The sequence below is a fragment of the Fukomys damarensis genome, unplaced genomic scaffold, assembly GCF_012274545.1.
Source record: "Fukomys damarensis isolate Sample0158 unplaced genomic scaffold, DMR_v1.0_HiC HiC_scaffold_18, whole genome shotgun sequence".
Lineage (NCBI taxonomy): Eukaryota > Metazoa > Chordata > Mammalia > Rodentia > Bathyergidae > Fukomys > Fukomys damarensis.
The window spans coordinates 49,818,613-49,831,281 of NW_022900930.1; the positions used below are offsets into that span (position 1 = coordinate 49,818,613).

A 12,669-nucleotide genomic window follows, 5' to 3' on the forward strand; every position below is an offset into this window, starting at 1 on the left:
CAAAAAAAAAAAAAAAAAAGTCCAAATTTTTAAAAATCTTTTGCAGTAAGAAGCACATTAATCCCCTTCAAAATTCTCCCCTCACTTCGACTTATTTATACCATTGCTCACGCCACTTTCTGAAGCAGCTCTAGCAATCTTCTTGCATGCCTCTGTGTCCCGAATTGATTCAATCTGTTTACTTTGCACAGTCATTTTGACTTTGTGGAAGAGCCAGAAGTCACCGCACAGTGACAGACCCAGTGGATAAGATGGGTGGGACACACAACACAGCACAGGGTTTTGTTTGATAGAAATTGCTCTAACAAGGTGATCAACTCGGCCAATGTTTAAATTTAAAAATTGATAACAGCAAAAGAATGCCATTAATTCCCCCTCAAAATACTTAAGATACTCTCCCTCGCTTTGAACTTATTTATCCAATCTTTCTTGGCAGTGCTTCTTTTACCAGTGGTAAGATTTTTTTAATTTAAATATTTACTGTATTTTTCGGTCTGTCCTTGTAGATCATACCATACTGGGAAGTAAATCCCTATGTACAGCCACCAGACAGGACACTAGACCCTCACTTCTCCACCTGGTCCCTTCCTGATCGACCCTGCTCCCCGAGAGGGGACCCTTTCTCCCTCTCCTGAGCAGGTTCACCACCCATTTCATCTGCTTTACAGCTTCATACAAGTGCAAGCTCACTATTTCCATTTCTATGTCTTCTTTCCTCAGGGCTGTTTATGAGTTTCTGCGTCAGTCAGCCAGGGCTGCTATAACAAGCACTGTAGGGAACAGGAAAAGGGGATGTTACCAGATTCCCTGCAGTGGGTCCTGGTCTCCTGTGAGCCACAACAGCACAAGGCAAATTAAAGAATAAAGACAGGAAATGAGACTCAGAGCAGGAGCTAGATTCTGCGCTGCAAAGACAAAGGCATCCCAAGCTTGCCACTATTTATTGGGTGTATAGGGAGCATCAGATGACTCAGAGGGCAGCAACAATCCTAAACTGACAAGGATCTTATAATTGGAGAAAGTGTCCGATGTTTTGGAGGGTGACAGTAATCCTATGACCATGAGGATCTTATGCTGATGAGGACGGTAAGATGAGCAAAGGCATTCTTACAATAGTAGGTGGGATGAGTTAAGCTTGAGCATCACAGCATCACAGAACCATTGACTGGACTGGAGGAGAAAATGGAGTAATGTTTCAGCATGTCACAGCTGGCCTGCAGGCAAGAAGACTAGGCCTAATCATAATTTAATTGTGAAATGATTTTTCCCAAAAAATTATATAGAATGGCTCCAGACAAAGCACCACCAACAGGTGCCACCAACAATAGGGTTTATGTCCTCTGGGGTCAGGTGCTGGCAGGGCTGGCTTCTCCTGAGGTCTCTCTCTTGGCTTGATGCCTCTTTCTCCCCCCATGTCCTCCTGTGGTCATCCCTCTGTGTGTCTGTGTCCTGATGTCCCCTTCCCATAGAGACCCATTCCTTTAGGTTAGAGCCCACCCTAATCTCATTTTGCTCCAGTCGCCTCTGTAACAATCCTGTCTCTAAACACAGAAAGGGACCAGGGGTGAGGATTGCAGCATATGAATTGGGGGAGTCCAAGGAGCCAGTTCATCCCGTAAAAGATAAGTTCATGAGTTGGGAATTGTGGCAGTTCATGTTATTATTGTATGGAACCCAGCACGTGTCCCACTGCCTGCCCAGCCACTCCCCTATGGGGGACAGTGGTGTCCCGAGTGAGGCCATTAAGAAGTAGCTGCCCTGAGCCCTACTGTGTGTGTGCCCGGTACCTCCTTGCCACAGTGAGATACCAGGCCAGTGCCTATCTGATGGATGAGGAGACTGAGCCTGAGACCGGAACGATGTGTCTAAGGCCAACAGTGTCAGAGCCCAGAGTGTCAAGGGCCAATCACGAAGGGGCTCAGAATCTGCACAAGCTTTGTACTGTGTGAGCCTGGTCTGAGCAGGGGGTCTTCCCAAGCGCTGTGTCCAAAGCCTTCATCCACCAGGAGGGAACCTGCTTCATCCTGTAGAGAGGAGATGGTAGCAACACTGGAGGAGAAAGGGGAGATGGAGTAAAGGAGGGGACGGAGGCTCTCTGTGACCTAGAATGGCCACCAGAGCAGCAGGCACCAGGGCAGAGAGTCCCTCTCACACACTGGGACGCCCTCAAGACCAGGGCCAGGCTGGGCAGGGGTGCCTGGGAAGCTGGGGTGCTCTGTGCACAACTTCCTGAAAGGCACCAGCAGCTGCCTTACGTGTGATAGATACAACCCTCTGTGTCACATCCATGCACATTTATGTACAGTTAGGACAATGCCGCTGCTGGTTCTTGGCAGAGAATCTCTGCCCAAGAAACAACTAGGGAATCACCAGAGGGGTCTGGGACATTGCAAACGCATTTCAAAGTGGAGAGAACGGAATAACAGAACCTCCTCCATCCAGCCCCCAGCTTCAACAATTATCAGCCAGCGTGCTTTCTTCAGCGTCCCCAGTCTGCCCCTGTTCTTTGCCATTTCACTCCGGGATGGCATCTGAACCACTGCTTATAGCTAAGGTGCCACCTGCAGGGAAAGGAGGATGGGGTTCTCTGAGAGGCCACGGATTTCTCCCATCCTTGCCCACCCCAGGAAAGGGTCTGAGCCAGGAAGCAGCCCAGTAGAGGCGGGGCTGCAGACTGTCCAAGTAGTGGCATGTGACACACACACACATGCACACACACACACATGCACACACACACGTATGCACACAGTGCTCTTTGCAGCTCCAAAGCCACAGCCTGTGGATGCAAGACAGACACAGAAGCTGCCCCAGAAGCCCCTGTGGCCTCCATTCATTGGTGTCTATGCAGGGACCAACTGGTTTGCCAGGTCAAAGGCAAGTGGATCCTCCCATGTTAAGGAACCTGAATCCAGAACAGCAAGGTGCTGTGTGCCCAGAGCAGCCCAGCACACGGAGGAGATGGGATTAGGAAACACAGGGATAGGATCTCAGAGAAACCCCGGCAAGGGGAGGCTCCAGAGCATGAGCTGCAGACTGGGAAATGGGGAGAAAAGCTCTTGCGCCACTACAGTGGTGGCAGGATGAATACGCCCAATAGAGCCAGGATCCTTAGACTGCGGAGACCGCTGTACCAGATGGGAAAAAGGCTGCAGCATCGGGCTTGGGGCCAGAACCACCGCGAGGTGCACCGTCCCTCGATATCCTTTTGCAAATGGGTAGAGAGATGCACACTGGCAACAGAAGAGAGAGGGGAGTGGGGTGGAGGTCCTGCTGAAGACAGGCCAGGGAAATCAAGCTTCCGAACGCCTAGAAAGAGGTGTCCGAGCCGACCCCTGGCGGGGGAGGGTGGTACTGCTCCTGGCAGGCGCCTCCTCCGCCAGCTGATGCGGGGCGGTCCCCAGCTCCCATAACAGAGTTGAGGGGAGCGGGTGTCCGTGCCCACAGCGGCCCGGCCAGAGGTACCGAAGCTGTGGAAAGGAGTTTCTCAGCTGGAAAGTCTTACCCTCTAAATTTCTCTTAACCCTTGGCATCTGCTACAACCTGAGTTCAGGAAGGATATAAATGTAGATGACAAAAGACCCGGATGTGTGTATAACAAGCAGCTGAATCCGCATGGACCCCAGGAAACGGCTTGCTCTGCTCCCCCCGCGCAATGCTGGACACTGATCCGCCATGTGCTGCTGGGGGGCGGGGGGAGACACCAGCCTTTACAGCCAACAAAGCAAAGCCTGAGGCTCTCAGTGACCCCACATTTCACACTCCCTGGCCAAGGGAGGCGAGGGACCAGATGCCCAATGGGGCCCACACGACTGCCGGGAGACTGTCCTACTCGCTTGTGGTCCCATGGCTGCATTTGGGGGATTTAGGGGACAATGACAAGGGCAATCATGTGGAACCAGGAGGGGGCTTCCGGGAAGGCGGGCAGGAGAAGCAGAAAAAGGGAACTTATGCCAGAAGTGGCCAGAATGGAGCATGGGATGTGGGGAGCTTTATTCCAGGGACCCGATTCTTTGTGTCGGTGCCTGACGTCTGCTTCTGCATCTGTTACCCCTCTAGGGTCCTTTTCCCTGTCTGTGAAGGATGTCACTGCCCAGGGGGAAGTAGTCAAGCACTATAAGATCCGCTCCCTGGATGAAGGGGGCTACTACATCTCCCCCCGGATCACCTTCCCCTCCCTCCAGGCCCTTGTGCAGCACTATACCAGTAAGAGGGGTGTCTGGGGCGGGGCTTAACCCCAGAGTCTGAGACCCGCAAGGGGGGAGGATATCGCAAAGCCAGGACTAAGAGGTTGGCAAGTTTCAGCATGATTCAGCTGGTGGCCTGGCCCCATCTCCTGGCTCATCGTGAGGCGATTGGACAAGGATTTGCAGGCTTTGAGAGAGCAGGTCAGGGACCTCATGTTTTATGTAAAAATGAACAGATACCCAGGCATGGTGATCTATGCTGTAAGCCCAGCACTCAGGAGGCTGAAGCAGGCAGATCGCCGTGAGGTTGAGGTCAGCCTGGGCTACATAGTGAATTTAAGGCCAACTTGTACTGTACAGCAAGACTATGCCTCAAAAAACCAACACAAATGAAGCAAAATCAACAGAAAGCACTGCACATGTGTGCATGAAAGCATCAGCTAGGATGTGAGGGACTTAGCTAGCACACCATGGCTCCCAGGGGACACTGGCTGCCCAGGTGCCCTCCAGTGCTTCTCTTCTTCCCTGCCACAGACAAAGGGGATGGCTTGTGCCAGAGGCTGACCCTGCCCTGTGCAGCCCTGGCCCTGCAGAACCCCTGGGCCCAGGATGAGTGGGAAATCCCGCGGCAGTCTCTCAAGCTCGTGCGGAAGCTGGGGTCTGGGCAGTTTGGAGAGGTCTGGATGGGTGAGTGTCATTGTCCGGTGGGTGCCCTGTGCTCCGCTCCTGCCTGCCCAGGAAGGGCAAAGCTGAGTCACCCTTACTCTTTAATGTGGCAGCCCCTCCCCGTAAGTCCTCCTTGGCCTGCACCTCCCCAAGATGCACTGTCGTACCCTGCCTGCTGCGCTACACCGCCCCCTCCCTTAGCCGGTCGGCCAGGGCCACCTTCCTGCAAGCATCTGATGGCCACTCCCTTCTCTCCTTCCTGGGCAGGTTATTACAAAAACAACGTGAAGGTGGCCATCAAGACCCTGAAGGAGGGAACCATGTCCCCTGAAGCCTTCCTGGGCGAGGCCAACCTGATGAAGACGCTGCAGCATGAGCGGCTGGTCCGTCTCTACGCCGTGGTCACCAAGGAGCCCATCTACATCGTCACAGAGTACATGGCCCGAGGTGGTGCCCCCAGCGCTCTGGCGGGGTCCTAGGGCTCCATTAGCACTGTGGGACATGGCTGGGGGCGGGGAGCCAGGAGCGCAGAATGGTTGCCACAGAGCTGGTCTCAGCCCGCCCTTCTGGTGGGCGTGGTCTGCAGTAGGGACAGGGCAGGGACAGGGCAGGGACAGAGCCAAAGGCTGGTCAGCTAGGCTCCCCGTTCCGGATCCACCCGCTCCCGCCACAGACCTTTCACAGCTGGGTGAATACGTTCCAGCTCCGTAGCCGGGGTCCCATGGTGTATCGCCACAGGGCAGCGGGCTTGGCATGGCCCGAGCCTTTGTCCTCCTTCCTCCTACCCGCCAACGTCCCTGTCACAAACTGCCCCGTGTGACCATGGCAGTTATAGAGGCTGCCTCTGTGAACACCTCCCAGCTCCTTGGTCCCCAGGGGATTGTGCTTTCTCACTAGGGCTGGGTCCCCAGAGGCAGAGCCCCTCTGCCAACATGGGTGGAGGGACAGATGCATGAGCCTCCCGTTGGCACAGAGCAGAGCCTCAGAGCCAGTCCCCTGGTGGGAGACCACAGATGGGTCCCTGCCTGCACCCAGCTGAGTGGAACTTGCGGGCAGTGGGGGGCCACCTCCCGGGTGGGGTGTACAGCACCCAGCAGCTGCAGGTGGCTCCTGCCTGGTCACCAGAGAGGGGGATGCCACTTCCAGTACGGGGTGGGGTGCAGCCACTGTGCTGAAGCACCATGCCCTCTGCTCCTCTCCTAGGATGCTTGCTGGATTTTTTGAAGACGGAGGAAGGCAGCAGATTGTCCCTCCCAAGACTGATCGACATGTCAGCTCAGGTTGGTGCTGGGGCTCCAGATTAGGAGGGAACATCCTCCTCTGAGCCCACAGCGGGCTGCATCCTGGGGAGCAGTTGTGCTGCTCACTCAGGCTGCACAGGAAGGTCAGAAGGCCCCAGGGACGGTGGCTCGCATGTGCAGGTGTTTGGAGGAGGGAAGGCAGGAGCGCTCTGGTGTGACCTGTCTCTCCCTTAGATGGTGCCACAAATGCCTTCCGGGGTGGGGGGTCTTGGGACACCCTGCTTATGTCCCAGATGCCTGGGACATTGCAGCCCTGAGGGCCCCAGGTCCCAGGAGCCCTCAGTCTCGGTGCAGCGCCAGGACAGGCCCAGCCTCAGTCAGTGCAGGCGTCTCCTCTGAGCCCCAGGAAGCCCCACTCTGACATCAGGCACCAGACCTCAGGCCGCCCTGGACCAGCATCCCTTGGGTCCCCTGCAGGGCTCTGCAGACTCCATGAGGAGACAGCAGCTGACCAGGTCTTTCCTCCTGGGGATGTCAGCTCTGGACTCACCGCAGGAAAGCACAGCAGCTGGCCTGTGTGTGTGTTATCACAACTGGAGCTCCCAGCCAGAAGGCGGTGGTCTGTGGTCAGCACGAGAGGCACACATATGCACACGCACACACAGCACCCCGCAGCCCCCTCCCACCCCGTGCTATCTGCCCAGAGTATCAGTGCAGGAAGTGAGGTCACCGTGCCTTTTTCCGCCGAGTGGGGCAGAGACGCATTAGGCAGCAGTGAGATGCTTGAGGAAAACACTGGTAACCGGTTTCGACCCCACGACAGTGATAAGCCTGTCGCCTGTCCTCTCCTTTCTTCCTTACCCTCTCTCACCCTCCCCTGTCTCTTCAATCCTACTGCAACCCTGGGAAATCCGGAGGCAGTGGGGACCAGGGCTGAAAAGCACTCTGAGCACAGGAGCTAGGTGGTCAAGCACGGAGTTGGGGGAGGACACCGGGACTCAGAACCTCGCAGATGGACAGCTTCGGAGCCCGCTTCCCGGGCCACCTCCCCCTGCGCATGCGCACAGTCCCACGCACGCGCACAGGGCCCGGGCCCTCCTCTTCCCACTGCGCAGGACAAAACACAGAGTCCCCCGGTCACTTCGGCCAAGGCAGGCACCACCCTCAGCACAGCCCCACGAGCCCCTCTCTGCAGCCACGCGAGGCGCCCGTGCCCGCCACACTGTTCCCTTTGCCCGCAGAGCCCGAGTCCCGGTCCCCAGTCAGGAGGAGGCACGTGTCATGCCCGCCAGGGTGTCCCCGGGCGAAGTGAATGGGAGGGGACGGGCAGCCCTGTGCCTCTGACGAAAGCGTCTCCGCACCGGGCCTCCAGGCTGGCCTCGCTGATGCCTGCCACCTTCCGCTCCACCCGAGCCCCCCCACCCCCGGCAGCAGCACCCCCTCCCCGCAGCCACTGAAGAGCAAACCCCGAAGGCCAGCAGGCAGCGGGCAGGGGCGGCCCTCCTCCCCAGGACGGTGCGCAGATGCGGGCTGGCTCCACCATCGTCCCTGTGCGCCCCACTCCGTCCCTCAGATCGCAGAAGGGATGGCCTACATCGAGCGCATGAATTCCATCCACCGAGACCTGAGGGCGGCCAACATCCTGGTGTCTGAGGCCTTGTGCTGCAAGATCGCCGACTTCGGCCTGGCCCGCATAGTGGACAGCGAATACACCGCCCAGGAGGGTGAGCAGAGCCAGGCCCCCGGGCCCTCGAGCCCCCCCTTGGCGGGGTCAGGCCTGCGGGAAGGGCCCGGGAGCCCACCTGTGTTTCCGGCTGAGCCTGCACAGCAGAGGTGCCCGGGACCTGGGCCGGAGAGCCTGAGCCCCTCGCCGCCTTAACCTTGGGGCCTCAGCCGGGCCAGCCCCGCAGCGATGCTGGAGTTTCCACTCCCTTCTCCTGGTGCCTCCCAGAGCGCTCCCCCTTGGCGGGGTCAGGCCTGCGGGAAGGGCCCGGGAGCCCACCTGTGTTTCCGGCTGAGCCTGCACAGCAGAGGTGCCCGGGACCTGGGCCGGAGAGCCTGAGCCCCTCGCCGCCTTAACCTTGGGGCCTCAGCCGGGCCAGCCCCGCAGCGATGCTGGAGTTTCCACTCCCTTCTCCTGGTGCCTCCCAGAGCGCTCACGCTTTGCCCCCTTAGCTCCTTTTAACTCCTACTGGAGTCGGGCTCCACTTTGGAACATGAGGCTCTAAACCATGAGCAACAAGCCATGCTTCGTGAACCTGCACTCCGCTCCCAATACAACCACAGCAAAAGGCACTTCGCGAGAGGATGCGAATGCATTTAGCAAAGGAGCAGTCAGCCGGGTGTACCCACAGAGGCCCAGTGTGGGGCGGGAGAAGGGGAGGGGGTGCGGGGGTGGCAGGCAGCCGGGCACAGCCTCAGGGGGCTCACGGGATGTCCCGCAGGGGCCAAGTTCCCCATCAAGTGGACCGCTCCGGAGGCCATCCACTTCGGGGTGTTCACCATCAAAGCAGACGTGTGGTCTTTCGGCGTCCTCCTGATGGAAATTGTCACCTACGGGCGCGTGCCCTACCCAGGTAGGCGGCTGGGAGTGGGGGGGATTCTGCGTCCCATCTGCCAGAGGAGCTGCCCCTCACTCAGGAGAAAATCCACGGCCTCGTTTTCAACTCTTCTTCCTAAATGAAAAGTCAATGAGCCAGGCGTGGTGGAATAGGCCTATAATCCTAGCACTCTGGGAGGCTGAGGCAAGAGGATCTCAAATTCAATCCCAACCTGGACCACTTAGCCTGGGCAATTTTAGACCCAGTCTCAAAATAAAAATGTGAAAAGCAAGTCTGGGATAGAGCTCATGCCACGGCCAGGCAGGTGAGTCTCCTGTCTGAGCCTCCCCACACCTGTCCTCACCCCCGCAGGCATGAGCAACCCCGAGGTTATCCGAAACCTGGAGCGGGGCTACCGCATGCCGCGCCCCGACTCGTGCCCGCCTGCGCTGTACCGCGACGTGATTGCCGAGTGCTGGCGCGGGCGCCCGGAGCAGCGGCCCACCTTCGAATTCCTGCAGTCGGTGCTGGAGGACTTTTACACGGCCACCGAGGCCCAGTATGAGCTGCAGCCCTAGAGTCGTGCCCGGGAGCTCAGGGTGACCGGGACAGGCGACTGCGGGGCGGCGCCCGTATCCGGACAAATCCCCGGGCACCAAGCTCCTCCGAGCGAGGACTTAGCCCGGCCCCCGTCGTCCATGGTGAGGTGCGCAGAGTGGCCCAGGGTGCTGTAGGTGATGTCCTCTTGTAAGGCTGCGCCCGGGCACCGCGCTGGGTTCCTGTCCCCCGGGGCCAGGTCTGGGTCCTCCCGGGCAGCTGCTGGCCGGGGCCGCCTGACCTGGGCTGCGCCCCAGGGCTTTGGGACTCTTCTGCAATAAACCCTGCCGGTGGGTGACTCGCCCGGACGTCGCACTGGACTCTGGAAGATTGGGGGCGGTAGTCACAGGGCGGGGTAGGGAGCGGAACCCCCCACCCGCAAACGCGGACCTCGCGGCCGGCAGGTGGCGCCCTCGCCCCACCAATCCTGAACTCCCGGGGGGCACAGAACCTGGGTGGGAGCCGGCGCCTGGGGCCTCGCCAGGAGAAGACCCTTCCCCGGGCTCTGACACCCGGGGTCCACGCGTGAACCCCCGAGTGGGCCGGGATGGGACAAGGACAAGGGAGGGGCGGTGGGAAGGCAGGCTCTGTTCTCCCTCCCTCTCCTTGCCTCTTTTCCTGCTCGTCCTTTTTGAGCGGTTTAGTTTCCAGAGAGATAAACACCAGGGGCACAGCGTCCCAAAGGCCCCCCTGTTCTCAGCCACCTTCCGCTGGAGTGCTTCTGCAAGTGACGCCAGCGTTGCTTCATTGTTTACGAGGGCCCGCGGCTGCGGGACACTGGGTTTTAGCCAAGTGTATCCACCGCGACAGCACTGCACAGAATAATGTCACTGCCTGGCTCCACCTCCTCACCCCCTTCACCCGCTGGACCTCTTGGCACCCGCTTCTCATGCTTTGATACCTGGCCCACAAGGTAGTATTAATGGCACTGTCTGTACAGAGGGAGAAACTGAGGCACGAGAGTGGTCACACTACTGGTGAGTAGCAGCTGGGGGTGTGGGCCAGACCGGGTGCTGCAGGGCTATGGGGTGAGCTCTGAGGCCGCCCTGCAGAGCTCCAGATCCCAGGCCAGAAGAGGGGATCCCGGAGGGGGCTGTCTGGCTGGGGCGCAGGGCTGAGGAGGCCGAGAGCCCCTCCTCCGGCCAGTAGGGGGCACAGGACAGAGATAGATCCAACCCTGGGGCTCCGTGGGAAGAGCTGCTGCCCTGCCGGGGCCTGGAGCACCCAGGGGTCCTTGAAGGGGTTTCCTATGCTGTCCCTCCGGCAGAGCCGCTGTCACCACCCTGTCTCCCCCACCTCCAGCAGCCTGCCCAGCCTGCACTGCAGAAACACACTGTGGTGGAAACGGGGAACAGAGACCAGTGGGGGGCACATGAAAAGCACCCGTGGCCCTGGGCACCCCCGTGTTTCCAGTCCCCCCTGCACTGATGTCCACTGTGGACGGGGCTGCTGCTGAGCCAGGCGGTGCGAGGCTTGCAACGCCCCTTCCAACAGCACTGACTGTGAGCGCTAGGGGCGCCTATGCCCAGGTCCCAGCACTGCGGGCCCAGCTGGTGCTTTTCCCAGCTCTAATGTGCAAGTGGCACCTGCGAAACCTGGAGAAGGAGCCGCTATCAGCAAGCCCAGTCTCCTCCTCCTCTTCCTCTTCCCTGGAACTGAAGGGGACTGTGGTGAGTTTCCTCCATTAGGTGGCGCCCTGGTCCCCCTGGGGCGTGCTCCTGTTCCATACATCAGTAAGTTCACACAGGACGAAGGGCCTTCTGGATCACAGCAGAAGGTGAACTGTGAGGATGGGGAGGCTGTCACTTCCTGCCAGGCACTGTGTTTTGCTAATGAAGGGAAGGTCACCCACGTGGCTGCCCAAAGCGTGCATTCACCCTTGAACCTGGAATTGGTGAGGGGCTGGTGCCTCGGACATCCGGTCACTGCATTGCTGTCCGCGGCCGGACCTCTGCTGAGGACAGCTGGAACCTCAGGACACCAAGCTGTGCTTCCTGGGATGGAAGCTGTGCCCACCCTGTCACTTCCTGGACCCAAGGAACGTCTGTCATATGAATAACAGCAAGGCCTTGGCTTATGCGGTCTGGGTTCAAACCCAGAGTCCAGGCACTTCCTGTCCCAGGACATGTGACTGTGGACACCGCTTGACTCTGCTGAGCCTGTTTCTTCATCTGTAGAGCAGGCACAGTCATCACATACACACACACACACACACACTCGCCCTGCAGAGCTCCTCACCAGACTGTAAGTGACAGCACAGGAGAGGTGCTTGCCTAGGACCTGCCATGGGTACCTGGAGAAATCGGCTCTTCTTAGTGGTATCACAGTCTCCAAGCAAGGCCTGCCTTGGGCTCCGCATGCTCTGCGATCCCCTTCTTGGGTACATCCTCTGTCTGATGCTGTCCCCTTTCCTGCATCTTGGGTGTGACTTCGCGGGTGCACACAAGGCTGGACGCCAGGGCCTGGGTCGGTCCAGCATGTTCCAGTCGCATCATGGCGGATAGCTCCATTCTGTGAACCCTGGTCTCCTGCTTTGTGTGCAGTGAAGAACAACGTCCCCCACCGGGCGTGTCCAGGGTAGGGAGAGAACTTAGGAAATGTCCCCCCAAAGTGCCAAGTATGTCAGTGTATCGGTATACAGCAGTGCATCCGTTTGCCAGGACTCCTGCGGCTCCAACACCTGACCCTTATTTCCTCACAGTTCTGAAGGTTGCAAGTCCAGGTCAAGTGACTTCCATAGCACTTGTCTCATGAACTGGCTTGTCACTCTTCATGTATCCAGGTATCAGGAACCTATCTCTTTCTGAGGCTTCATAACATTCCACTTTATGGATTTTATTGTCAGCTTTTCATTGCTGTGACAAAATACCTGACATACACAACTTAAAGGAGAGGTTTCCTTGGCTCACAGTTTCAGGGGATTCAGTCCGTGGCTTCCTGGCTCCAAGGCAAAACATCACAGCACAGGGGTATGGCGGAGGAAAGCTGCTCACCTCATGGCAGCCAGGAAGCAGAGAGAGCAAGAAGAGCCAGAGAGAGGAAGGGCCCAGAGTCAAGCATGTGTCTGTCCTTCCAGGTTACACGCTGGGGACCACTTCCCCCAACCAGCCCACCTCCTAAGAGCACATTCAGCTGTGAATCCATCAGTGGATCCATCCTACGATCCAGTCACCTTCACCAAAGCCCCACCTCTTGACACTTTTGGGGGACATTTTTGATCCAAACTGTGACAGTGGTAAACTACATTTTGTTTTCCACTCATTCGTCGACAGACATCCGTGTGGCTTCATGCTGCTGGCCATTGCGAATAATGCTAGCACGAGCACATACGCATGTGCAGGCCGCTCCTCCGGACCTGTGACTGGGCCAAAGGGCGGTTTGTTTAATTTTTGAGAGGCCATCATCACTGTCCACAGCATCTTGATCGTTTTACACTCCCAC

The 12,669-nt window shown here is 58.1% G+C and overlaps 1 protein-coding gene across 5 annotated transcripts in view; it reads left to right on the forward strand.

Moving 5' to 3' along the window:
* Nucleotides 1-12,114, forward strand: part of Blk (BLK proto-oncogene, Src family tyrosine kinase) — a 49,774-nt gene extending 37,660 nt beyond the window's left edge. For 3 of the 5 annotated variants that reach the window (XM_010622680.3, XM_010622673.3, XM_010622686.3), the window contains 7 exons: nt 4,057-4,203; nt 4,719-4,871; nt 5,118-5,297; nt 6,054-6,130; nt 7,665-7,815; nt 8,536-8,667; nt 9,004-12,114. In XM_010622680.3, the coding sequence (XP_010620982.1) occupies nt 4,057-4,203; nt 4,719-4,871; nt 5,118-5,297; nt 6,054-6,130; nt 7,665-7,815; nt 8,536-8,667; nt 9,004-9,209 (1,046 nt within the window). In that variant the 3' untranslated portion in view covers nt 9,210-12,114. Of the gene's footprint in view, nt 1-4,056; nt 4,204-4,718; nt 4,872-5,117; nt 5,298-6,053; nt 6,131-7,664; nt 8,044-8,266; nt 8,668-9,003 lie in introns of those variants that run through there. The other 2 variants (XM_010622692.2, XM_033765534.1) reach the window with 2 other exon arrangements.
* The last annotated feature ends 555 nt before the right edge of the window (nt 12,115-12,669 follow it).